The following is a 27,465-nucleotide window of genomic DNA, read 5'->3' as shown; positions in this document are numbered from 1 at the left end:
AAAAGGAACTTTCTCACTGTATCCCACCATGACATCACACCAGCAGATGCTATGGGTAGATCACAGGTCCTCTGGCACCGCTTAGCCATATGCGCAGGTGCCAACTCTCATAACTTTTCTTCTCTCCCCATTTTTTGTGTTGTTTTCCAGGTCTTCAGTCACATTTCTTCCCCCTGGCACCCCACTATCACCTCACCCTCCCTTGCCGCGATTGCCGCCTTGGGGGTAACTCCTTCGCCGAAGCCGCAAAGGCGGCACGGCCGCCGACGCACCAGGGCCAAGTCACCAATAGCAACTTCCAACACGTAGGCCTGGCCCGCGCGGGCTGGCCGCAACCAATGGGCACGCCTCATGCAAAACAACGCGCCGCGGGACGGCGATAGTTGGCTCCGTCGCAAATGTGGCGGAGCGCGCGCGCTGGGCCGTTGCAGGGTCTGGCGGCGCCTCCGTAACCGACAGGTCGGGGCCTGATTAGAGCTCACCCCCCTCGTTTCTTCGGTACGCAGCATGTGCCGTCTCGTTTCACGAAACCGGCTACAGTCACCAGAGGTGGAGGGAGTGGGGATGTGCTTCTTTCGCTAACTCATTCATTAACGGAGCTCCTTTCAAACCCGCACTTACAGATACGTCCCGAACTGATTCCCACAGCCCCGCTGCTTTCGGAGCGAAGGCTGGGCCCAGCCTGCACCGCCACTGCGGGATCAGCACCGTGAGCCCTGCAACCAAACTCGCGAACCAGGATCATCCGCTGAGCCCGCGCGACTGGTGCCCCAGGCCGCAGTTGTGGGGCGGGCTCGCGCTACCGCCACCGGGGCTCGGGCCACGTGTGTGCTCCGCCCGCGTGCCGTGTGTGTCCAGTGCATCTCCGCAGCACCAGCGCCGTGCGAGTGGCCGCGGCTCACTGCAACGTTAAGTGCGCTCGTGTTGTTATCGGGTGCTCACAGTTAGACCGCGAGAGTGTGGGGCTCGAAGCCGGTTTCCCCGAGCGTGCTCCTGGAGCAGCGGAGCGGCATTCTGATCACCCACCTCTCCGCCCGCGGCCTCCAGACATCGGCGGGACGGGAGAGGACCGGTCCCTGACGGGCGGCAGCAGACTAGCCCCTGAGTCCCCCGCCCGCGTGGGGATCACCCCACGCGCTAGCTCGGGGGTGGTGGGCGCGCATGCGCGGGGCCCAGCGCGGGCCGGAGGAGCGGAGGCGGCGGCGGCGGCAGCGGCTGGAGCATGTCGGGCGCGCGGGGCGGTGGGCGCGTGGCCCCTCCCCTCGACGGGCGCGCGGCAGCCGCAGCGGCGGCGGCAGGGAGGGGAGGAGGAGGCGAGGAGGCGGCGCCTGTGTCGGCGCTGGAGGTTGTGTCCTTCCTGGGGAAGCTGCTGTGCGCAGTCGCGGTGCTGAAGGCGGCTCTGTACCTGCTCCGCCGAGTGTGTCTAGCGATGGCCTGGAAATCGGGAGGCGCCAGCCACTCCGAGCTCATCCACAACCTCCGCAGTGAGTCCTGGGCTGGGGTTCTGGGCGGGCGAGGCCCCTTTCGTCTCAGCTGCGGGTTGTCCGTTACCGGCCACACGCACTTCGCATTCCCGCGGCGCCCGCCCAGCCGCCAACTGTCAAGAAGCGGCGCCGGCGGGGGGAGGAGGCGAAGGCGGCGCCCAGCCGGGGGGTGTGTGTCTGAGTGTCCGTACGGGTCCCTCCCGGGAGGGGCACGGCGAGCGCCTCCGCCGTCTCGCAGCTAGGCGGAGGGCGGCGGCCGCTGGCGCAGCGCGGGCCTGGGCTGTTGTTGCGGGAGGAGATGCGGCGGGAGGGGCTGCGCCGATGGCGGTCCCGAAGGGGAATCGCTGTGCGGTAGCTGTGGTTGTTACCAGACCGCCGCCTCCTCCCCTCCGTTCCCGCCCTGTCGTCCTCGGCCGCAGCGGCAGCTCCGGATGGCCTGTGATCCTCCCCACGCGCCGAGCTCGGCGTCCTTTCTGCCGGGTCAGCACGCCCTCCGGGCGGTGGGCAGCGGCGTCCTGAGGCCCCTCGTGGGGCGGTCAGGGGAGCGGTGGTGTCGACGGGCGCACAGCGGCCGTCCTTCGGTCTTCCAGGCCCGGGCTAAACGCGGTGACACCTGCCCGGGTTTGGGACACGCGGAGAAGAGGCCAAGGTTGTATTCTCAGGGTGAAATGGGCGTGTGGCAGCATTTCTGCTCGTGAGGTCCGAAATGTTCGCATTTAACTCCAGCCTCGAGTCGCTCCTTTCGAAGCGGTGGGTTGGGACCTATGGGAGAGGAGAGGAGCTGTCGAGCAGACTCTTGCTGCCCCCGGACTTAGCGTTTTGTGTCCTTACCAAAGGTTTGTGCTGTCCCCGTGCTGAAGATGGAAGGTGTTGGGCAAGTGCGCTTCCTTGATCTTCTTCAGTACATCCTGAAGTCTGCAGGGTTCGTTTACCTGTGTTCCAGGCTGAGAGTACAGGTCGATAAAACCCCTCTCTATTCAGAGCTTCTGTTTTTCATATTAGCCTCGGATTAAGCCTTATTAGGTGCGCTTGTAGTGTCTCTTTTCTTGGTCTACCTCATTCTCTCCTCAAGTCCATGTCCTAGATGTAAAAAGATGCAGAGTCAGAGCCTGCATTGTGGCAGTTGTCTCCTGTCTTAGTGATGCCACAGATAACGCAGCTAAACAAATAATTATTTTGAAGACATAGCAGCATCATCATCTTTGCTTTAATCTCCAGTCAGCTTATGTGGTCTTTCCTCACTTTTTGCCACCCTTCTGAGAACTCTTCCGTCCAGTAGAGCAGTATGTGTTTAAGTGACTTTCAGTTTTGCTGTAAAAACTGTTTAACACATAGGCAACAGCTTGTCTAGTTATGAGAGTTGCAGTGTGTTTTGTTTTGGTTTACAACTGCAGGGGCTGGAAACACTGTTTTAGTGAAAGTCTGTTCCCTTCCACAGCAGGGGAATACCTTCTGATGTAAAAATGAAATGTATCCAGAAAGTGATTATTACCAGAATTGTCTATGGCTCTGAGAACCTGAAGGCAAAACTGATTTCTTTGTTGAAGAAAACAATGACTGTTTTTCAGCACATGGAAACTGTTTAGGGCTTTACAATAGCAATGATAATGAAAAAGCTAAACCCTATTATAGTTACTATGCATCAATAGTAGTCTGGGAAATTGGAGTCTGTAATTTCCCCTTCTGTGTTTCGCATATGTATGCCAAAGCATTTTGAGTGGTGTTAAGTAGTGGAATGGAAATAAAATGTTGTGGAGGCATAAAGGCTTTTGGTCTTGTGGCAAGATTGTGGTGTTAACATCAGTGAGACTCCTGTGGCGATGTAGGGCTCTATCAGTGTGGAGATGCTGGATGATTAAGACTGTAACTTTGAAATAGGAGTTCTCCAAGAAAGGTGATGCCTTATTGCTGAAGTTTGAAAAGAGTTTAGAAGAAAGTACTATTTCCTATAATATATAATTCTCTTAATTATTTTTTTAAAACAAACTTAGAATAATTTGTTATAGAAAAACTAAAATGTTCTAGAGAATTGTTTTTGAGTAGTAGGTCCCTCACTGTATTTTTTTTTTTTTTTTTACTCTAAAGCCAGATTAATGGCATATAATTTCTATCAGTCTTATGATAGAAGTAAGAATGCAAGGAAGGTGAGGGTAATTTGATGTTGTCGGAGTGTTTATCCTGTGTGTGACTTTGTAACTTAGTGTATATAATTTGGTGTATATATGTAATTTAGGAAGTAATGCTCGTTGTCGTGACATGGTAGGTTTTCTTCTACAGCAGAGCCTGGTTGAGAGGTTGCTGGTGCCCTTAACACCTCAGGTCTTCTCTCAGCTGTGCTTACAGAACTGCTTGTGAGGGAGGCTGCCTGTCTGGGTTGCTTTCTCATTATTCTGCTTGTGAAGCATTAAGGTTTAAACTTCTCAATATCTGCGAGATCTACGATTATAGTTAGAGAAGCAGTGAACTATGTGTGTGTAAGTGGACTGAGAAGAATGGGAATTTCTTAAACTGCTTTTGCTTCCAAATGAAAACATAAATAGAAAACTGCTGAGGGATACATATTCTTTTTATTTAAAACAACTATAAGCATTATTCTTTATTGTAAGTTGATACTGACAGTTACTAATGCTTTTATTTTCTTGAATAAAATACTTTAATTTCATAAAAACATATTAACATTTGCTTGCTTTACTGTTGCCTTAACTATAGAATGAACTTTTTTATAATGATAATTAGATATTAGAGTAGTGGTAGGTGCTTTTATGTATTTGCATGCAGATTTAGGCAAATATTCTTTACAAGCCTTATCTTTGCCTTCATGTCTTAAAAGAGGAACTAATGAAGAGGGTGCTGGAACTCTGCATATTTTTCCGTGCATAATTAGCCACAAGTTTTTGAAGAATGTTGCATGACTTCTTGTTTTGGTGTATTGATTTTTAGTTATTTGTTGCATTGCAAATGTATTCTTGTACTCTTAAGTTGAGGCATCATAGATGTACAGTTCTCACATACATAAAATAAATTGGTTTAAATGGCAGTCTTTTCTTCATAACAAAAATGCTGTTGTCGAATGTACTGTTTCTACAAGGTGTTCATCTGCTTTGTTTTCTAGTGATTCTTGAAACTACTAATTTTAAAATGCTTTACTCTCTCTATATATATTTTTCCAGCATTGAAGCTATTAAAAAAAAATTCACCTTTATAGAGTAATTATTTCGATCTTTGCTTCTTCCTAACTGAAAAGACTTGAACGTGTGCCTTCAAACTTGAGCAGACTTTCCCCCTAAAAAAATTAAATGAAGATTTCTAGCAGGTGATGCTTCTAGGAAAATGATGCGAAGGTTATTGTAGAATTAGAAGTCATGCTACACATAGAAATAATTGACTGTGTTTAAATATGTAACTCTGACTGAAGTTTATTTTTGTTATTAACCTATTGCATAGGGATGCTGAGAAATCAGGAAAAGACTGGGTAACTGGTGACTTATTTACTGTTATCTTGTTTGGTTGAAGATCTTTGGATTCCAAATTTGTATCATTTTCCCTTCCTCTATCTTCAGTCACCCATTGGCCTCTTACCTCACTATTGGGTCATTTTGATCTCCTTCTGCCTTCAATACTTGAGCCCTTGTCAAGTCCTGTTATTTTGCATGCTAACATCTTGGAAATCAGCTTTTCATCCCCATCTAAGTTAATAAAATTTCTTTATCACACCTCCCTTTCTTTCCTTGAATCAGTATGGTAGGCTGCTGTATGACAATCTTTCTTTATTTATTGCTCTGATCATGCTGTGCCAATGGTGTTGCAACCACATATACATGATTTTGAATCCATGTTTCCAGGTGCAAGCGAAGGTGATTTGACTGTGGCCGCAGTGTTGCGTACTGTTGTTAACCGTCTCTGGTCTCGTTCCTGCTACGCTCTCTTCTTCATCTAATAAACTTGTGTCACAAAAGTTAGCAACTATAATTTATGAGATACCACAAATTCTGTATAATTTTGTGCCTTACTTGAGACCAGATTCCTAATTTTTCAGTATGAATGATATTTCAAATTGGTGTATTGTCAGGCTTTCAGAATTCTGTTGGCAGACATACTAAAGATACTTCTCCGAGCATTTTATTATTTAGATGCTAAGTATTCAAAAATGATGTCTTGGCAAGCTTCATTGTGGTGAAGGCTTACATACAGTAAATCTACGTCTTTGTTTCAGATTTCTGATTGCTAAGGACTTGCTAAATTTATTTGGGAATGGCCATGAATAGGAAGGCTTTAACCATACTATCTGCCTTTCTGTCCTTCCTCCTTATTAGCCACAAGCACTCAACTCTATTGTCCCTATCATTAAGTTCCAGGCATTCGTAACACGCCCTAACGCAGAGGATCACCTCAACCTCTCCTTCCAAAGGGTTTGTAGCCATCCATTGCAACACTCTAGTTGTGTGAGTTATCCCACTACATTTTCATGATGGTGCACATCGGCTTCCAGCTCCTCCTGTTTGTTGCCAATGTGTGTTAGTGTGGATGCACTTCAATTGGGCTAATGGTCCTACTACTCTTTTGTGGGAAGAAGCCCTAATCCCTACCTGACTGTTCTCAGATGCTTCCATTGTTTTGGACCCATCCATGATCCTTGCATCTTCACGCCAGGGAGGCCTTAGAGTGGCATTCCAGTACATGAAGGGGGCTACAAGAAAATTGCGGAGGAACTTTCTGCAAGAGCTTATAATGATAGAATGAGAGGGAATGGACTGAAGCTGGTAGAGGCGAAATTTACAGCGAGGGTGGTGAGACATTGGAATAGGTTGCCGAGAGAAGCTGTGGATGCCCTCTCCTTAGAAGTGTTCAAGGCCAGGTTGGAGAAGGCTTTGAGCAACCTGGTGTAGTGGAAGGTGTCCCTGCCCATGGCCAGGGGGTTGGAACTAGATGATGTTCAAGGTCTCTTCCAACCCAAACCATTCTGTGAATCTATGTATCTGTCCTTGCCACAGCATGGCTTTCCATACCCAGCCTCCACTGAGGGTAATCACATTTCAGATGTGCGTAAATTATGCTTACGTTCTTAAGTGGTTTTTTGTTACTGGCATTTTCTCCCCCTTGAATGTTAGACAAGGTGTCAATATATTGTTAAAAACGTATCTGTTCTTTCTTTACAACAACCCTAGAATTCAGTGCAGTGAAGCCCAAGTCCTCGTTCAGGGGAAACAAAAAAAAGAGCATGTTTTTGGATGATTATTTATATAACAACACTTTATAATCAGTCATTTTAGTGTAAAAATATTTAGTTCTTATGGTTCATTGAATAAATATTTATTTCAGTTAATCTCTGAGTTTAATAGCATCCTATTGTTTTATCTGGCAGGCTGAAGCTGCCTAATAATCTGTAGTGACATGGAAACAAGTTTGCAAATTTGTTCCTCACCAGTCATTACAGTTGCTTTTGGAGTTAAAAAGATGGAATCTGTGGTGTTTTAGCTTCAGTGTAACTCCTAAGCCTTTTCTTTTAATGATACTGTTTCTTTCATCTTGTAGTATCAGGAGCTCACTAAGAGCAGTTAGTAAGCTTGGAAAGAAAAACAGAATGTTCATGTTCTTCTGAACGTTTGTTTCTCTGAAGTCATGTAGTCATGTTTGTTAGTGTCATTGTAACACTTGTCGTTTGTTTGTTTTTAATTTAAATTACGAAATGATTGCCAAAACAGAGTAAGTTCTTTCAGAGCTTGAGACAAGTAAATGTTTGGTATGACATCTCTCCTGGACTGATTAACTTCTGAGAGCTTGAATACTGCAACATTGGACTTGAGCCCAAAATAGTTTTAAAGGCTTGCAAAGTTTAAATCCAAAAGACATGGTCAAACAAATACAACTTTAGGAAGTCTTCCTTATTTCTGCTAGTGTGATGGCGTTGTGTCATTTTGTCCTAAAAGCTGGGATCATTTTTTGCTGATCTTTTGATTTTCCTCAGCTTTTGCATAGTAATATTGCCTGATTTAATGAAACCACCTTCATAATAATAGGCTGCTCATGGGGTTGGTCTGCTGGTCTTGACAACGTTGGATTTCTGAAGACAGATCAGCAAAGTTGTTGCATGGAATCTGCTCAATAATGTGTAATACGTTCAGCATCTACCTTTCTTTAAAGATCTGCTAAAGCTGTTGAAATAGTCTTGCTGTAAGTCTTGATGTGAGGAGAGTACCTTATCCATCTGTCCTATGCATCTAAGTTTGTCTTAATCTCTTTAACAGTTTTTAGTTACTACTGATGGTTGTTGGTGCTTTGTATTCAGCTCTTCAGTTTTGGCATTCCATGTGACTTGTGAGTGAAGTTCAGCCCTCTCAAATGTAGAGAGATCAAGATGTGCTTGGAGGTGAAGATGCCCTTGTCTGTGTACAGTTGAAGTTTATTGGAATGTGCAGTTCTAGTATTGCAGGCTGAACCCAACCTTAAGGTTGCTTTCTTCTTTAATATACTCCCAAAAGCTTCTTCACTCAGATGCAGATGATACAGATTTATATGATTTTTTTTGTGATAAAGATATGCACTGTAGGACTATGAGGAAAGAGCAAGCGTGCCTTCCTCTTCTCCCAGAGGAAAAAAAAATGGTTAGTACTACGTTTGCAACATTGACATACAGTATGAAAGAGTAATAAAGCTGTGGTTACATACGTCTAAATTAGTTATCTTGCAAACTTTCACACCCATGAAAAAGAATAGAGCACTCTTATCTATTATACCAAAATGGACAGGTTGATTTTGAAGGTGATTGTTATTAAATAGGGAAGGAGTACCCCCATGAAATAGAACTGAAATTTTGGAATGTAAATTCCTATTCAACCAAATCTTGAGGCTGTATACTAGTTGTGTTGAACTTAGCTTTTGGTTTCTCTGTGGCTTTTACCTCTGTGTGTTTTGAATAGAATTTAGATGCTAATTAAATAGGGAGTTTTGTGTGTTTGTTTTTGTTTTGTTTTTTTAATTTATTTTACCTCTTGGGATTTTCATGGGGTTTGATGTTTGTGTTTAGTTTCTGGACTCTAAGACTACTTCTGATTGACCTTACTTTCCTCGGTCTTTCTGTTCTCACATATGTGAATAAGAGACTCTCAGGTGATTATTTTCAGTTAACTGTATGTGACATTCTGTTTGAATAATGTATTATTGTGGATCCAAGTCATAGTGATAACAGACATGCAGCTGAATGGTTGGGCCAGATACTCTTAAATTATCATGAAAGCACAAGAGGCTTGCATGTATGAGCAGTTAAAAACCCATTGTTTGCAAACACCTAGTTTTGCTTTGTTTTGAACAAAGAGCTTCGTACATTTTGGGGGCAGTGTTCTTTATTGGATCTTTATATGCTAATCCATAACTTCTTATTCAGACTTTACTCTTCAAAGTTGCTAGTTCTTTTGCATGTGTCAGAGATGTTTGGAAACTTAGTTGTTGCTTGAGTAATTTTGATCTAATCAAGCTGTATGTGTATGCACTGTGCCTTAAGATCTCTGTATGATTTAAAAATATCACTGTTTAGGTGAAAAGTCGTCTTAATAAGTCAAGCACTCTGCTGTTGTAATGGGGAAAGTAATCTGGAGAGAAACTGAACTATGCGAGTGCTGAAATAGTCCCACAGTAAATGCATGAGCATTTTATTTATGTAAAGCCAGCAACAGGAGATGTTTGAGTAGCTGTTTATAGTTTGTATAGTAAGCTTATGTGATGGATATTATCACAGTGCAATGAGACATCTTTTTTCCAATCTGGAAGCTAGTATTGCTGTAAATGTTGACTGCTAGTATTTTACAGTTTTGTTGGAAACTTGTTTGATCAACGGTCAGGATACCATCAGTGGTGTAGGCAGTTCTTTGACAAATAAGCACTTCAGTAATGCATTTGCTAAATAAAAAGTTAGGTTCTTGTGCGAATCCATGGAGACTTTTCAGACTTAAGCTCTTTTTTTCCTTGCTCTCTGACAGCCCAGTTTCCCAGGTTACATTCAACAATGGTATATTTCCACCTTCAAATCCAAAGACTGCACTGTGGACTCCTTTCCTGTTTTCATGGTGTTATTTGTAGAAAAGAAGCAGATGAGGGAGAGTTTTCAAACCATGCTCCAATTATGTCAAGTTATCATTGCTGCAGTCTCTGCACAGAAAACTTGAACTCTGCAGGCTGTGCTCACTTCAGTCTTAATGCTTATTTTTCAGTTTCAGGCCTTTGCAGCTTAGGAGTTTTGTTGATATCACTCTAATAAACAGAGTTTACTTTTGATTTTAAGTTGAAGTTGGTGTGGTTTTGTATTAACTTTTGCTTGTAAACACTTCATAATTTCATATTCAAATTACTTGCAGTATTGATTATTGATCTTCAATTCAATCTCCTTGAGTCTTCTGTGCATGTTATCATTGGAAAGGGTAATTGGCATTTATTAATAAATTACTGATTATTGTACTTTTTTTTTTTTTTGACATTTAGAGATGGCATGAAATCAGAATGTCATCTTTGAAATATAAACTTTTATTATTGGCTCTTTTTCTTAGGGGATTTACTTGTTTTCTGAACTTAATTAGGAATGTGATAGAGGTTTGTTCCAGACAGAATTGAGATCCTGTCAGTTGGTCATCCTACTGCAGGAAGGAAAGGACTTTAATTGGAGTTTGGTACCTTGCAGTTGTTGTGTTTCTCTATATTCAGCCATGAGACTAAGAAAAAGTATTTTTGTTATCAATAGAAAAAAAAATACTCCAAAGTCAATACTGACTTTAACGTTTGGGGCTTGATTGCTTTTCTTATCTCCTACCTAAAATAATTTGTTGTCACTTTGGAAAGTAGACAGTCTATGGGGTGATAGTGTAATGCTTTGTAATTCCACATTCTTAGCTGAGAGGGTATATTTTTTATGAAGGGAGCATTATTCAATTATTGAAGTGCATGATTGAGACACAAGATCTGGATTCTCCTACTGGGGACTCTGAGTATGGGTAACTTGCTTAACTTCATTGTTGCTGAAGAAGAAGATGACACTAACCAAAACCAGTTCAGCAAACCTGGTGTTTGCTGAATGAGAGCATCTTGAATGTTCAGTATTTGTAGAATATTATAGCTACTGTTTTCAGTTTTTATTGGTCACTTGCTTGTTGGTGTAAGCATCACACTTGATAAAGTCATATGTACTTTGGCTGAAATGAAGTTCTGTGCTTTGTTTTTGTGGCGGTTTGAGGCTGTGGTTGCCTTTAAGGACCAAAAACTTAGAGAACTCCAGAGGGGCCAGTGTCCAGGAGGTGGACCAGAAGATGTATTTCATACCCGTGAGTCCTGCATCCCTATAAACTGGCTGCAACGTCCATTTTATTCCCTTTTTCCTCCCTCTCTCCTCCTGGGAAGGATGCCCATGCTCTTATCTCTCTTGGCGGGGAAGGGAGGCCTGGTGTTAGCCTTGGCAATGCTGCCAGTTGGGCCTGGAGCTGCCTAATTGGGGGCTGGAGATGCCCAGCCAAATTTTGTGCTGCGTCACAATGGTGTGGTATGGAGGGTAGAGGGGGGGCATGAAGGCTTGGGTTTGTTAGCCTGGTTTAGAGGGAGGTTTGTGTGAAGCTTTGGCTTAATGAGCTTGTGTATCAGGCTCAGACTATTGGTTTTAGTGTATCTTATATACTTTGCTATGCTTTGTACTGTTGTATGTAGTTGTAAATAGCATTTCCATTTAAACTTTTCAATACTATCTAATCCTTTGTGTGAGTGATTTTTCTTTTGCCCCTTTTGGAAGAGGTATAAAAGTAATCTGTCTTGCTCTAAACCATGACAGTTTTGCATAGACATCCACAGTCTCTGATAAAGAATGTTGATTAAAAAAAAAAATTCAAAAGTATACTTTGGTTAAACAGATTGGGAGAAGAATGGATAAAATTTATAAGTAAAGTAATAGAATGGAGGCTGACTAGAACTTACTTACTGATACTTTTTTAAGTAGAAGGATGATGGGAGTGGATGAGAGAATTGTCAGGCATGGAGCTTTGTAAAAAGGCAAAAGTGGATCATGGAAGGTGTGAAAGAAGTTTGGAAGAAGTCTGCTGTTACAGCTGTATAGAGGGAAAACTAGAGGAAGTTCTGAAAACTAGAGGAGGTTCTCAGCTTTACAGGGCCCTGAAGTTGCTTTTTCCAGCTGGAAGCTTGATCTGTGTATTCTCTGCATTTTTTGTTTTCCCCCAAGACACAAAAGGAAAGAGAAAATGGCTACCTATAGCTTCTAGATGTATGCATCTATCTGTACAATACACAACTTCAAGGACTAAATTGCTAGTGTAGCTGTTTCTTGAGTACTTCTCAGCTGCTGCTTTTTGATCTCCCTTCTACTCCCCAAATCTTGATCCCTTCAGTGCTGTTATAGTAATCTTTGCTTATTCTCCCGCCTCTCTTTTCTGAAGTACATTTATTCTAGAGATACGAATTTCTTGGTGATACCTAATGAGAATCTAATATTAATTTTTATTTTTTTCCCTCTACCTTATTCACAGAACTGATATGCAATGAATTTGAAGTGGTCAGGGGAAATAAATTTGTTTGGTTGGTTTGGGGGGTTTTGTTTGGTTGGTTTGTTTTTTTACCTTAGTTTGTCAGTACCAGTATGTTAATGGATTGATTTGTTTGTTTTCTTCTGGGGTACAGTTTTGCTCAGTAAGTAAATTTAGGAAGTGCTACAAATGCCTGCTGTCTCGGATTAAAAGACTTTCATTGAAATGAAGAGTTTATCTAGAGGTGGAGTTTGAAGTTCTGAATGAAGTCAAAGTACAGGATAAGTGTAATGTGTGTACTCTCTGAAGGGCATATGTACTAGAATAAGTCTAGAAAAAAGAGTATTTTAGAAATAATTCTAAAGAATATTTTTTTTAAGAGTTGTTCTTTTCCTTAATAATTTTGTAGTATATTCCTTTTGCAGTTCTATTTGATACTATGTCTTCAGACCAAAAAGCAAAATGTTTCAGAGGTTTACTTTGTTCTCTGAATTCAGTCTTCTCTTTTATAGCATAACTGAATTCTGGACATAGGTAGTAGGTAAGAAGACAAAAAGGGGTAGGTAGGAACAAAACAAACAAAAAAACCCCGACCCCCCCACAATAGAAAAGAAACAACAGGAAGTCCTATGACTGGTAAATGCAGTTGGGAGCACACTATAAACAGTCAAGGAAGTCAGCAGAAGTTAGTCCAGGCCTTAGCACAGGTGCCTAAGTATTGGTAGTACTTTAAAAATCACTGGTGTGACTCAGTTAGTCTTTTTATTTAACTGCGTTTTGTGATAGGTTTTAGAAGTACTCAAATTATCTTGTTTTCTCCTTTTAAATATAATTTTCCAAATAAATCTTCCTTGTTTAAAGTAAGTAGTTCAATGAATCAACCACATTTGAAATTTCATTTGTAGTTTATACTGTCTTTTAATGGAAGTGATTAATTTCTTCCATTTGCTTTCTAAAGTATTTTGTTACTCAAATGTCTCTTCAGAACTTTAAAAAAAGAATTATCAACATGAAAAGAACTTCAATAAAATTGCAATAAAATGGCTGCACTGGACAGTGCTTCTGATGTTTTACATGCCTGTGCATTTACATTTTATTTTGAAAAGTGAACAAAGATTCAAAGTGGTTTATATTAAAACTTTTTGGCCTCATTCTGCCCAGCATAAGAATTCTGATTCTCTAGGAGTTTCTGTACAAAAGGTTATTTTTTTTCTTTTGCAACACAAAGGAGAAACAGATCTTGAAAATAAAATGGTGAGGAAAGATGCTGCAGCTTGACATTTCTACCCCCCTTTTGTATATTTTTTCAATAGTATATTTTTCAATAATTACCTATCTTTTTAGAAATATCAAGTATATCTTGTTTGACGTGTAGAGTAGTATCATTTTTTTGCTTGACTGTGTTTTCAGAAATATCGAAGGTGTACGTGAAGCTGGGATTTTTTTTAGAGGATAGATCTTTGCAAATGGTCCCTACTGTCCCATCTGTAACTGCTGGGAAAGTCTTCTTGAAAGTTCACTGGCTTAAGTGATGTTTGATTTATGGACTGCAGCTTACATTCTAGTATGCTGAAGGTTAGAGTGTCAGGGAGGATAAGGTAGCATGATTACGAGTATTAGGAATATATTAATATAATTCACATACTCATGCATTGCAGAAGAGAAACAACATATTTGATTTTATTTATTTGTTTATTTATAGAAAATGGAATAATCAAATCAGACAAGGTATTTGAAGTAATGCTGGCTACAGACCGTTGCCACTATGCAAAATACAACCCTTATATGGATTCTCCACAGTCTATAGGTAAGAAAGAAATATTACAATCTTGTAAAAATGATTGAGATTTGTTCTAATTTATATATGTTAAGAATGTGAACATAATTTTTATGTTTTTCAATTTGAAGGCTTGTCTGTGCTTCATTAGTTTATTTGCTACCTTTTAATTAAGTGTTATGGAATGCAGTTGGCATACTTGGATATAGCAAGTAGGAAGATGTTCTTTAGTCAATATTAGTGTGTAAATATGTACTTTTTTTTTTTTAAACCACAGCAATTTGTGGTGGTGCAGCTAATTTTTAAACACTTAAAAATAATTTGTATCCAATTTGTCAGAAACAGTCTCTTTACAGAAATGATTCAGCTGAAGTTATTGTGGAGTTTCTTGAACCTTTAGATGAGATTTCTTTTTTTAAGTATGAAAATAGTCTTTACATAGGAAGATCTGCTGAAAGGTCAATTGTTTAGGACAATTGTTTCCCATCCAGAGCCCAGTTTTATCTTTCCAAGGCAGGAGAATCAATTATGCAAATATACTAATTTTTTTTTTCATTAATTGTGGATGATGAGAACAATGAAGTGTAATAGGATTTTTACTATTTGTATAGGAAAATTCTTGAATACTTAATGGTGGATGGTGAGAATTATGAATTGTATTGGGATTTTATTGGTTGTATATGAAAATTGAAAAATTTTTCAAGATGCATATATACTCAAAAAGCTTATATATCTTCACAGAAACAATTATAGATGGCTGTTCCTCTGTGTTTTCTCATGGGTTTGTGCTGTTTAGAAAACAGATGAGGTTATCACCTCCAGAAGTTTTTTGTTCTCCACCACATCAAACCAACAATTAGGTTTTTGCATAGGGACTTAGTGAAAAAAGCATTATGTTATTCTGTGGTACATTACTCTTCTGAATTCAATATAGAAACCTCTCCCCCCACCCCCAAATTGGCATGGCATAGCTTTCAGATAAAGTACCTTAGCTCACTCTGGAATACTAGCACAACCTTTGCAGGGTGTGTGTGTATGTATTGGGGGCTGCTGTAGTGCCCTAAATGAAGGTGACAATGAAGGTATTGCATTTGCAGTCAGGGTAATACAGTTTATAAGGTTATCTGCACAATGTTCAGTGTGTTCGTTCTTTCTCTTGTTTTGCAGGTTTCCAAGCAACAATCAGTGCTCCACATATGGTAGGCTTTAAACTTACATGATGAGTATAGGTGATTTTATACACATGAAAATGCTTCTGAAATAAAATGCTTATTCTAGCAAATTTGATCAACAGTTGATTGCCCTGGTGCTGTTGTGAACAGAAGATTAAGCCAGGCTTTTCTTGGACATGCCCAGTGAAAAGATGTGGTGTAGTGCACAAAAAAAAAAGGCAGCTCCTGAAATTGTGATTTGTTTCTAGAATGAAGAAAAGGGTGCACAGAGTGTAGAAAAGCACTAGAACAGGTTTTGCAGATTGTGAAAATTCTGTTCTTTCATACACAAAGAAACTGACTAGACAGAGCTCTTGGCAGCCTAATTTAAATTGCCCCTATTGTGAAAGAGGGTTAGACCACAATTTCCAGAGATCCTTTCCAACCTGAATTACTCTTACTCTATAGTTTCTAAAAATACAAAAATTCAGGAATGGATAACAGTGATATCTGTGTTTACAGTGATTACAGCTGTAATGCCTTTAATTCTTTGGACAGGGAAAAAAAACTCAAACACAGTCAGCCAACAACCCAAACAAACAAAAACCCCCAACATACCTATATATCTCTCTCTCTATGTGTGTGTGTGTGTATATATATATATATATATATGCATCTCAGTATACTGAAATGCAAGTTTTTTGCCAAGTGATTTGAGGCTAGGTTATTCATGACAGTGTTAAGAGAGGATTTCTGTACATAGATGTAATACAAACATAATTTTTCTGTGTTTCTTTGTGTGAGATGAAGGATGAATAGATGCATATGTTTTGTTCTTTCAATGTTTGGAAAATGCCAAAACATAGTAAAAATCTGCTTCTCTTGACTAAAAACCGCCTAGTTGGGTTAGAATTAACTTACCAGTCTGAAAAAAAAAAAAAGAATTTTATATGGAAATGTTAGCCATTTTATTCAAGGAAAATCAGAGAAATAAGTATTATAGCTAGGGGAAAAATATATATTAATATTTTTTTCAAAATTTTTACTCAATTAAGTAATTTTTAATTATCCCATGCTTAGGACTAGTAGCATATGAAGTCTTAGAGCAAAAGGAAAATGCATTGTCTAAGCAAATGTTAACCATAAATATTGTAATTATTTATATTTTCCTTGTGTGATGAACTAAGCTGTAGGAGTGCCGTAATGGCTATGTCTGCAACATTAAAGAACAAATTGATTTTTTTAGTATGTGACCTAAGCTTAGTTTATGTACTGGTCCACCACACAGGAAAGCAAAATTTGGTCAGTGTGTCAGTAGACCACTACGTTTAATATATATGCCTGTCTATCTGCCTTTGTAAAAGACAGCTTCTCTTTACTGCTCTTTGATTCTGCAAGTGTGCAGGTAGTACAGGAGGTAGTTTTAATAGCTGCTTTCATTGATCCTCCAGAGCTGCTGTCTTCCTACTTTACCTCTGCCCCAGCTTGTTCAATGTGCATGGCATCATAATCAACTGAATTCTTTATGGGTCCTATACTGCTCGAACAGTAAGAGCTGCCAGTCCTGAAAAGGATTAAATTGATTTATGATGTCTCTCTCAATAACTATGTGTAAATTGAGTGTGTGCTAGAATCTTGAATGATTAGATAAGTTTATATCTATACTGAAAGGAAAAAAACTAAACCACACACAATTTGTTCAAATCAATGAAGTAACAATGATTATATCATATATTATACATATATTATATTTGTAGTTAAACCCCTGCTGTTTTTTTGTAATAGAAAAGAATTCTGAAATGTTTTAGATGAATCCTCAGTGTATTCCTGAACATATAGTGGGTAAACCAGACACTTAAAATATTTTGAAATTTTCTGTCTCTGTGTTCTTTTCTCAGCATGCATATGCTCTTGAACTTCTGTCTGATCAGTTACATGAAGGAGCCAAAGCACTTGATGTAGGATCTGGAAGTGGAATCCTTACAGCGTGTTTTTCGCGAATGGTGAGATACTTAATCACTTGAGCATCAGAACTGCTTGAACTGCAGCATAGCTCTCAACTAAAGTTAGGAGGGGGGTGTGAAAAGCAACCTTCCTACTGCTCTCCTGGTTATCATTAGCACCCATTTCTCACCCTAGCTGGTATTAGAGGAAAGGGTCCAGTAAATCATGTGATGATGAAGGAACTTCCTAGAGGGAAGTATTTTTTCTTGATTACATTTTAGTGGTTGCATTATAGCTTAAAGGAAGAAGGTGTTTGTCTTGTCCAGCCCGATTTTTACATTATCCTGTGTGGCTATGAATGTTCTCATTGTGATAAATTGTTGTGTCTTCCAGCTCTGGTGAGAGCTTAGTGAGACCTGAAGGAATCCGGTTTCCACATGAAAATATATTGTGTGTATGTAAATTGTCTTTGAATTTAACTTCTTTCTTGTTACTATATTGCGTGAGCATCGCTATAAGTATCCAGTTAATCTTTTGTCACTTAGATATTAATTTATACCCTTTTAATTTATATCCTTCTGTGCGTAGCAACCTCTTGGAGGTTGTTTAACCCGTTTATAAGGAATTCTCTGCAGTTCCACCCTATCTTACATTAGGAAGAAAAAGATGCAAAAAATAGTTTTCTGATGGTTGTAAACTACAGTACTGTGAGACTTACTTATGTTGTGGAATAGTGCCAGTTCTTCCTTTTCCATTCCAGAATTTGTAGTTTCTTTGTAACAAGCAAAAGACCTTCACTAAAATGCCAATGACCTTTTTTCCTTTTTTTTTGTATTTCTGAGAAGTTCATTTGGAATGTGATGATTTATATGATGAATTCTCACGTGGTTATTTTTCTACTTACTTTTCTGTTTTCATGGACTGATCTGTGGAGTCTGTGATCACTTCTAGTTTCCTATGTTAGGAATTAGATAAGAATGTTTAGGACTAGTCAATACAGTAGAAAAAGTATTTAATTTTTTTGAAATGCTATCTGCAAAATTAAAAATAAATAATCATAGTTGAAATAACTAAACTGCAGTTTAAAGGAGATCTTAGAAGTCACTTGTTCAACTTTCTACCTATTATTTTTAGTGTAACTGTGTAGTCAGTGATCAAGTGCTGATGGCATGCATGAGAGCTCTAGTCCTACAGGTTCTGAAACTTCTGTCAGTTTTGTGCATTTCTCACTACATTTTGTTAAGACGTGCTAAGTTGTGGTTATGCAATTTTTTCTGTTGAAACAGCTACATAAGAAAAACTGAAAACATCTGCAGAGAAATCACAATTACTACAAAAAGGAAACCTCTTTCCAGTTTTGATGAATTTAATCACACTATATTTTTATTGCCATATGAATGTCACATTCCTCTTCTGAATCCTCCTTGGTGGTATGCTGTGGGGAATGCCTTACAAACGTGTTTTGTGAAATACAGGGTAAATGCTTTTGTTCAGTTTGATGCATTACTACTGTGCAATATGGATCTTGTTTCATCCATTTTAATGGACATATATAAGACAGTAAGTACTGCTCTGACTCTCTGTACAGCTCTTTTTAACTCTTTTTAACTCTTTTAAGTATCAAAATCTTGAAAGAAGTGTATTACAGGGAATCATGATAAAGTGGTTTCCTATCAAAATTCAATTGGGGATGTGCTTACTACATCATGTGGATGTTGCTCCTCAGTCTACTTGAGGTCTAGAATTAATAGCTCTCATTTGCGACACAAGCACATTGATATCACAACATCTTTACTCCTATGATGATAATTTAATTTGTGGTACTTCTGGGAAAGTTTTATGTTGACTTAGACTAGTAAAGCATCTTTAAGGTTTTTGTTTGGTTTCTCGTGTTAAACTGCTGTGATAAACTTAGAGTTTACAAAACTTAAGTTTGTTTGCTTTTAAAGGTTGCTGGCAAATTAAATTAATTTCACTTACTTCATTCTGCAAGTACTGGAATTATAAAAAGAGTGAGATATATTTTTATTCCAAACACCATGGAGATCGCAAAAATTGTGCCGTTTTGCTATTGTCTTGATTGCACACGCTTCAAAGTTTCAGGACAAGAGACAGAGGTAATTGAGGAACTAGCATAATGGACAGAGACATGCAGCAGGAGGCTCTCTTACTTTAGATCAGGCTATTTCATGCTGTGACTATTTTACTAAATTTTCATTTCTGTTGCATTAACCTTTGTTGAACTACACTGAATCCTTTGCTAGCCTCTGTTACAGCTGATTGATAGGTGTTCCTCCAGATAGCAACCTACAGTTGTCATAGTGAAAATTTGCCATGTGTCTTGCCCTGCTACAAAGGCTAGGTTGGTGGTCTTCCCCTTGAAAAAGAAAAAATAACACTGCTCTTTGGATGTTTTTTAACATAGGACTTTCCCATAATAAAGACAGAAAAAATTCTCCGTGATATTGATAACCAGTTGTTAATTTTCCTTGTCTTAAAATGAAAATGTCTTACATTAAAATGTAAGATACAGAAGCATAATCAATGCATTCAAATGTGTCCAAGGACAAAGCTGTTTGACAACATGGACTGCTAGGACATACTCTGCCTTTGTGGGTTTTTGAACTGGATCCTGTTAAAAATGTCCACATTTTAAGATTTGGATGCTTTTTCCCCATTCTCCAAAACTGGAATATTTTTTCTGGAATAAAGACACAATTCTAGAAGAAATATCTGTAATAGAGAAGTTGTTCTTAGTAGACCTTTCTCCTCTCAGAATTCATTGATCTTCTGTGAGTTATGAGCTCTCAAAATTTCTGCTCTTCCTCTGGAAGAAAGCTGTGAATGTGAAAGTAGATTCATGAATGCAAGGGTTGGTGGAAGGCAATTTATTCCTCACTTAACTGCTGCATTTGCTTCTGAAAGAGTAAGACTCTTGAGATAATCTAGAATAAAATGCATGATTTACTATTTTCCTTGAAGTAAGGTCTTCTCTAGGAAAACCTTAATCTTTAAGTAGGTTTATTCAGCATAGAAGGAGATTAGTTCTAATCTTTGTCCTTGAAGTTGTTACTTTCTGTTGCAGGTAATGTAAACACTCATGATCAAATTTATCTTCTAAAAATTCAGAGAAGTCTCCACTAATAGTGTAAGTTAACTGAGTCATACCTCAAAAAGGATGACTTTAACAAGCATTTGTAATCCTGTATTGACAAACTTCAATTGCCAGTTGCTTCTAGCAGTCACGTCGTGTCATTCCAAGAAGTAATTTCAGTAGCATTGGGAACATATACTATCACTTTATTGTTTCTGATTTCATTTTAGAGATATGGGCTCAGGAGATAGAAATACTCATTCTATAAAATCAAACTAGCAGAAATTATTCAACTGTATATTTTTATTCCAGGTTGGTCCCAAAGGACAAGTTGTAGGAATTGATCATATCAAAGAACTAGTAGATGACTCAATAAATAATGTCAAAAAAGATGATCCCACATTGCTGTCTTCAGGAAGAGTGAAACTGATTGGTGAGCATCAGACTGATATACTTACTAATTAAACTGATATTCTTTCTAGCCTGGTTGAAAATGACTGGAATTGGATGCAATTAAAAATTCTAATTTAAGAAGTTAACCAAAGAAAGAAGAGACAAATGAAAGTTTTAAAATCTGAGTCACCTTTAGACCTCTGAAAAATATCATCTTCACACAGTTTTGAGAATATTCTTAAGAATGTGTAATCATTCTATCACAAAAGCTAGATAGGGAAACATTTTATGTGAAAGTACTTTACATGCTGCAGGTTTGTCATGTTAAATTTGCTATTTAAAATTTGGTTTGAATTCACAACTTTTGTTGAAAAAATGTACTGTCATCTAAATTTGAGTATTTTAACAAAGTTTTAACAAGCCCTATGAGGAGTGGCTGAGGGATCTGGGGTTGTTTAGCCTGGAGAAGAGGAGGCTCAGGGGAGACCTTATTGCTGTCTACAACTGCCTGAAGGGAGGCTGTAGCCAGGTGGGGGTTGGTCTCTTCTTCCAGGCAACCAGTGACAGAACAAGAAGACACAGTCCCAGGCTGTGCCAGGGATGGTTTAGGCTGGATGTTAAGAAGAAATTCTTCTCAGAAAGAGTGATTGGCCATTGGAACGGGATGCCCAGGATGAAGTCACCGTCCCTGGAAGTGTTTAAAATAAGTCTGGATGAGGCACTTAGTGCCATGGTTTAGTTGATTAGATGGTGTGGGTGATAGGTTGGACGAGATGATCTCGAAGGTCTTTTCCAACCTGGTTAATTCTGTGATTCATACTTCTGATACAGTAATTGAAAAAGCTGCACAGACTCAAGTGGAAAAAGCATTAGATTAGCAGTATGCATCATCAAAGTGTGTTTCACTTAATCTTAAATTTAACAGTATTTGTATGATAGGGAGGTGATTAATTGATAGCATAATACTTAATCAGAGTTACTGAGAGGAAATAATGCTAAGAGTATAAAAGGACAGTGAATTGTCTTTAATATTTTTTTAAAAGTGCTATTTACTTTTTTTTTTTTTTTTTAGTTTTTTTAGAAGCATAGCTGGCAGGAGGAAAGTGTTTGCTTCATTATAATTCTATTCACTTTGAAAAATAAAGTTCTGTGTTGTTTTGAGGCTTCTTACCAAGACTACTTGGAAACATTATTATAATACAATGTTTGGCTTTTACCTTGATTACCATTTTGATTCTTGGAATTTTTTTAGTAAATGAAGGAATTTCCAAATCTTCTTTAACTAGAGCACTGAACACATATGCTTGTACATGTGTATAAAATGCAGTGTCCCTCACTGAGAATACTTACACCTTAAACTTTCTTGGAAAAGAAATTCTGCTGAGACTGTTGAGGCTGGAGAGGGGGAACGGAAGATAATTGCCATTGCTGCTGTACAAGAGCAGTTTGGATTTATGCTTCTAGTTATGCATGAAACAAACTGCTCTTGGGAGTTTAGAATTCTAAGTAGACATCATCCATCTATATTATGTTTGTGCAGCAGGATGACTAAGAGGGTTTTGAATAGATTTGTTGTGAGGTGTATTTTTAAAAAGTACAGCTGGACAAGTAGCACTTCTGTGAGTTAAGTGGGATAAAAAAAGAGTGTTTCAAATGTGCTGGAATTGGATTCCTGGGAACTCTTTAATGTGGAGTTAGAATCCAGACAGAGCTGGTGGGTTTTTTTTAAAAACAAAACAAAAATTCCCAACAAACACTCCCCTCCCCAACATGCAAAAAAAAAAAAACCCTCAAAACCCTGGGCTAATTGTTGATGGGACCTGTATGAATTAAGACTGGGAATGTTAGTTGCTTGCTTTTCATAAGTGTGCTTGCTTCAAACATTCTCTGTTGCTCTGTCACACCTCGGATGTGCCATAACTGCATTTCAAAAGCATCAGTGTTATTTTGGGATGTCTCAGTAGCGGAACTGCACTGAGATCTTGGCAATAGGAATGTTTAGGTGTGTCTATATGCATTTGTGGGAATTTTTGCCTTTTTTTTTTTTTTTTTGGTGTGTGTGATTTATTTTGGGATTTTTCCTAAAATCAGTGTGGTATTTTTTGAGGTGAATCACTCAATTGTTTCCACTTACCACACTGACTCACGTGAGAAACAATGAAATATGTTTGATATGTTAATGGGTATAGAGGATATGTTGATGGGTATAGAGCCAATAAGACTAGAACTGGATCAGAGTGATCATTCTGAAATGCATATGCTGCATGGACATAAAGTTCTCAGCAAAAACTGTTCTGCTGTACACATTTGCTTCTATTGTACTGCAGTATTTGCTGATGCAGACATAGCCAGAGGGGATGAGGGTATTCTCTCCACAGTGAAGTAATTTTTATTCTGTTTCTGTGCTCACGCTACAACTCTGTATGAAACCGGTCTGCATAGAGACACTGAAGGCTTCAGTACCACGATCAGCAGATCAGGCCTAGGTTCAAAAATGAACTACAAACCCTTTTAATATCAGAAAATCCTAACACTGCTTCTCCCCTCATTGCCACTCACCACTGTGATTACTTTGTTAACAAGCTGCATGTAACTAGAGATCTGAGTAGGATAGGTTACTCAATATGCAATTAAAAGCACAAAATTTGAGTTGCTGTTTCCCATTAGGCATTGGATAATAATTTGTCTCACTGAATATATGAATGCCAACTTAACTTTTTTCTTTTTTTTTTTAATGTTCTGAGTATCTAAAAGCTTGTTCCCATTGTGGGTAGATATATACCTGACTGCTGTAGCCATGGCAGTTTTTGTAGGTTTAAAAGGGAAGAGCAATGCTATGCTTGGTATGTATACAGGAGCATGTTGAGACTTTTTTTTTTTTTTTGTCAGTGTGTGCTGATTCTGAAAATGGTAGCTTTAGTTCAGATTATTGATTCAATGAGCAAATAGTTTAGATGTTTTGGGTTCTTTTTACCACCGTCAGTGATAAGTGAAGTGATAAGACATGCAGAAGTCACATTCAGGTTTCCCTGTACAGTGCACAGGGTGCGTTTTAGTCTCAGGTTACATGCATTCTTCTTCAGAAGACAACTTAGTTTCTTTCACAGCTGTTTCTTCAGCTTGGCAATATTTTGCCAGCAGTACTGGAGATCGCTGCTTCTAATGCCTGCTGCTACATCTTGGGGAATGAGGGTCTGTCTCCCAGTGTAACTAAGATCATTCAGAGCACTGAAGAAGTCTTTCTCCATTGCCTTCTCTGATGGAAGAGCGGCTTGATACAGTAACACATCACTACTTCCTCTTTAGAAGAGCATTACAGTGCTACTGAGGTACAAGCAAATATAAATGATGTACCTGACCACATTGAAATGGTTGTTCCAACAGAACCCACTTTGGTATAGGCAGGTAGATTAAGCCCTGGAAATATTGGAACTTCCATTACTGGCAATAGTAGTAAAAGCTGACTTAGTGGAGTTGGTAATCAATAGACATGAATTCTCTTGAAGTATTGGTAATTCTTGCTTGGCAGCTTCTGCTTGTGGCCCTTGGTTGGAGCTTGTACTGGTCAGAATTCATGATGAGAAGAAATAAGTCTCAGCTACTGAAAAAATGTGCTCTCTTAGAGCACTTATGCTTGGGGTATAGAAGGTCCTTGCAGGGTCTTGTTTCAGGACCTAGTATGAAAGATTACAAACTCTGCAGTTTTAATTGTTTCAAGGAGATGTCCAAATCTTCCTGTATACTCTTGGATATCTAAAGGTGTTACTGTCCAGGTGACCTGCTATGGCCACCATGTATTTTTTCTGCCTTGTGACTTGTTGGAAGGCAAAAAGTTGACAAATTTTCAGCCTCTGGCAGGGCCTTAGCATTTCTTTTGATTCATTCAGCCTTTCCCATTCAAGCTTTTCCATGAGGTCTCCACCAAAGCTGAAGCTGCATTGGTAGCCCTCTGAGTAGCATAATTACTCCTGACATTTTCCAAGGAGCCACCTGGAGCTTTAGCCACAGGTCTCAGGTGGCTATCCATGTTAGTCCAGCAGTTGTCTGCAGGAAGAGTAGGGAGACCAACCTGCTGGCAAAGGGGGACACATGGGAATTAGTGTGGTACTGCATTTGTATATGAGTATGAGTGTGGATTTTCATTCCAACCAGTAGTGGTTAGAGGGGTGTAGTTCATGTGGATACTTGCTTTGTCTTTTCCTCACCTTTGGAGTCTTCTGCTATGTGCTTCCGAGGTTTAATGCTTTAGTCATATGATTTGCATTATATTTAGAAATGGTGTGCATGAAAGCAAGGCAAAGCAAAGTGTATGTTTAAAGAGGGCAAGTGAGAGGAAAAAGCACTTGCATTGGAATGGTAGGGCACATAAATACTTAACTACCTCTTTTGAGTGGACCATATGTCTTCAAGAATTTTAGTAATAAATCCGTGCTTTTTAATTTCAGGTGCTTCAGCAGCATTTCGTATTTTTGATAAGTGTCTGTATGTATGTACAAGGGTGTTTTGTTGCTTCCATTTTACAATTGTGTTAATATTTTAAAATTGACTTCTTCATGTTATTTCTGCTTACCAGAATATTAGTTGAAATCTGAGCATAGCTTTTTATCTGCCTACAGCTGTTTCTCCACTCCTTTTGAAAACGTTTTTTAAAAAAGTGTTTTCTTGCAGTGGGAGATGGAAGAATGGGATATGCAGAAGAAGCTCCCTATGATGCCATTCATGTAGGAGCAGCAGCACCAGTTGTGCCCCAAGCAGTAAGCCTTTATGTTTCCTGTGTGTGATTCAGTAATTTCTTAGCTGTAAAGAGCATTTCTACATACATATCGATGTAACGTACTTGATAGACTTGTACTGCTGGGAGTATCTCTGGGCAGTGTGGTATTACTGTATGGTGTGGGGTTTTTTGTTTCTGTTATAATTGGGCTTCTGGTAGGTTTGCAAAAGCTATGTGTTCTAATAACTCTCCTCTAAATGAATATGTTTTAAAATTACTTTGTACACAATCCTCTATTGCAACAGTGAACTGGAGCATTTTATTTAATAAATTAATTTGGTTTTGTCAAACACTGAATTACAAAATTTTAAGTATTTGTTTCCCAGCTGGAAAAGTAATATGCTCAGCTGGAAGTACAGACAAGGCCATGTGTTTGTAGTTTTCTGAGTGAATAGGAATATATGATTTTGAAATGCTAGATACTAGTTAAGATTGGTGTTGTGGGGTTTGGGGTTTTTGTTTGTTTGGTTTTTTTTATTTGAATTTTAATGAGGGATAGTGAGGAACTGGAGATCTGAGGTGCTATAGACAGGTTAGACATTTCCAGACTTTGGCTGTTGTTTTATTTTTTTGTTTGTTTTATTTTGGAGTGGATGTGTGTGGGGAGGGTCCTAGCAAAGTGCTGAGAGATGAGAATTTAAAAGGGAATTTAAAGCTTATTAGTGAATGAAACAGTTCTTAATTATAACTTCTGTTAGTAATAGGGATTAAGATTTTATTATCTTTTTGCATGGCATCTGGGAAGTACTGAATTTTCCTTGAGGCTACTGTGATTAGAATCATAGAATTATAAAATGCTAGGGGTTGGAAGGGAATCTCAGACATCATTGAGTCTGACCCCTCTGCAAAGCAGGCCCACTTAGGGCAGGTCACACAGGAATGCGTCCAGGCAGGTTTTGAAGATCTCTAGAGAAGGAGACTCCACAATCTCTGGGCAGCCTGCTCCAGCACTCCATCACCATCACAATAAAAAAAAAATGTTTTCTCATGTTGAGATGGAGTTTTCTGTGATTGAGTTTACGTCTGTTTCCCCTTGTCCTTACACTGCGTATCACTGAAAAGAGACTGGCTTCATCCTCCTGACAGCCACCCTTAAGATACTTGTAGACATTGACAAAGTCCCCTCTCAGCTTTCTCTTCACAGCCCTAGGTCTTTGAGTCATTCCTTGTAATCCTTTTATTATGAAAGTAAAGCAAACATACTAGCATTTCTTTCACTTACTTTTACTTGTCACTTATCTTACGTATTTTCAGACTAGTTTCATAAAATGTTTTTCCGTTCACAGAATGAAAGAGGAGCTGTTGGGCAGTAAGCATATTGACAACTTAAGATCATTCTAGGAAGACTTTTTTTTTTTAAAGTCACAAATCTCAAATCTTATTCTGAGGGCTGAGGAGGAGATCAGTTACCTGAAAAATGGTAGACAATGGGCCTGTACTGATTCACAATAAATATCTAACAGTTCAAACTAGCAGTTTAAAAAGATTTAATGTACTGTAAAAATAATTAATGATTTACCTATTTTTACCCTCTTATATAGAAACAAAACCTGCAAACAACCCAATTAATCCAATTACTATTTTACTGATTCCTTCTTTTGGAATTGTATGAAATTATGGTGAATGTTTCTGTAATACCATGTTGTGATACTCTCATTTTCAGTGCATTGTTTTTTTTTTTTTCATACTCAAGTTGTTACCTACTGTGTAATAGTAGATAGATAAATTGTGGCAAAGCTATTAATCTAATGTAACAAACTTTGGATCCAGCTTCTCCAAGTGGCTGGTTACATTCTAATTTTTGTGTTGTGTTCTAGCTTATAGATCAGTTAAAACCTGGCGGAAGATTGATATTACCAGTTGGCCCTGCAGGGGGAAACCAGATGCTTGAACAATATGACAAACTAGAAGATGGCAGTGTCAAAATGAAGCCTCTGATGGGAGTGATATATGTGCCTTTAACAGATAAAGAGAAGCAATGGTCCAGGTGGAAGTGATTTTCTGTTCCACTTACTTCTTCCACACACACACAAGGTGAAAGGGTGTGAATTTTAAGCAGATAGATTGCAAGGCCTGTCTTTGCTGCTGTCATTGCTTCCTGCCCTTCCATACTATGAAAAATGACTCACTCTGCATTACTACATCACCTAAGAAGGTTATGCTGAGTTTGAATTAATTTAAAGGCAACAGAAAAATATTGCATGAGTTGCACTTTGTCTTTTTCAGACATTTTCTTTAGTCTGTGGTTGAAGTTTCTTATTTGTTGTTTTGAACACAGCATTTTCTGAATTTAAACTTCCTTTCCAATGAATTTGTTGTAACTAACATGCCCAGTCATTA

The 27,465-nt window shown here is 39.0% G+C and overlaps 1 protein-coding gene across 3 annotated transcripts; it reads left to right on the top strand.

Annotated features, from left to right (window-relative positions):
- Nucleotides 1–1,222: 1,222 nt before the first annotated feature.
- On the top strand, nt 1,223–27,154 carry PCMT1 (protein-L-isoaspartate (D-aspartate) O-methyltransferase). 3 transcript variants are annotated; one of them, XM_054393841.1, is made up of 7 exons: nt 1,223–1,484; nt 13,695–13,799; nt 14,937–14,968; nt 16,819–16,923; nt 20,271–20,391; nt 25,020–25,105; nt 26,943–27,154. In XM_054393841.1, the coding sequence occupies exons 1-7, from the start codon at nt 1,223–1,225 to the stop codon at nt 27,120–27,122; spliced, it is 891 nt and encodes a 296-aa protein (XP_054249816.1). In that variant the 3' UTR covers nt 27,123–27,154. The 3 variants fall into 3 exon arrangements, with proteins under 3 accessions (XP_054249816.1, XP_054249832.1, XP_054249824.1); XM_054393857.1 differs by lacking the exon at nt 13,695–13,799 and having other exon boundaries at nt 1,388–1,484; XM_054393849.1 differs by lacking the exon at nt 16,819–16,923 and having other exon boundaries at nt 1,388–1,484.
- Nucleotides 27,155–27,465: the final 311 nt, after the last annotated feature.

The sequence above is a fragment of the Indicator indicator genome, chromosome 2 (genome assembly GCF_027791375.1).
Source record: "Indicator indicator isolate 239-I01 chromosome 2, UM_Iind_1.1, whole genome shotgun sequence".
NCBI classification, from domain to species: domain Eukaryota; kingdom Metazoa; phylum Chordata; class Aves; order Piciformes; family Indicatoridae; genus Indicator; species Indicator indicator.
This window is presented reverse-complemented; position numbering and strand designations above follow the sequence as displayed.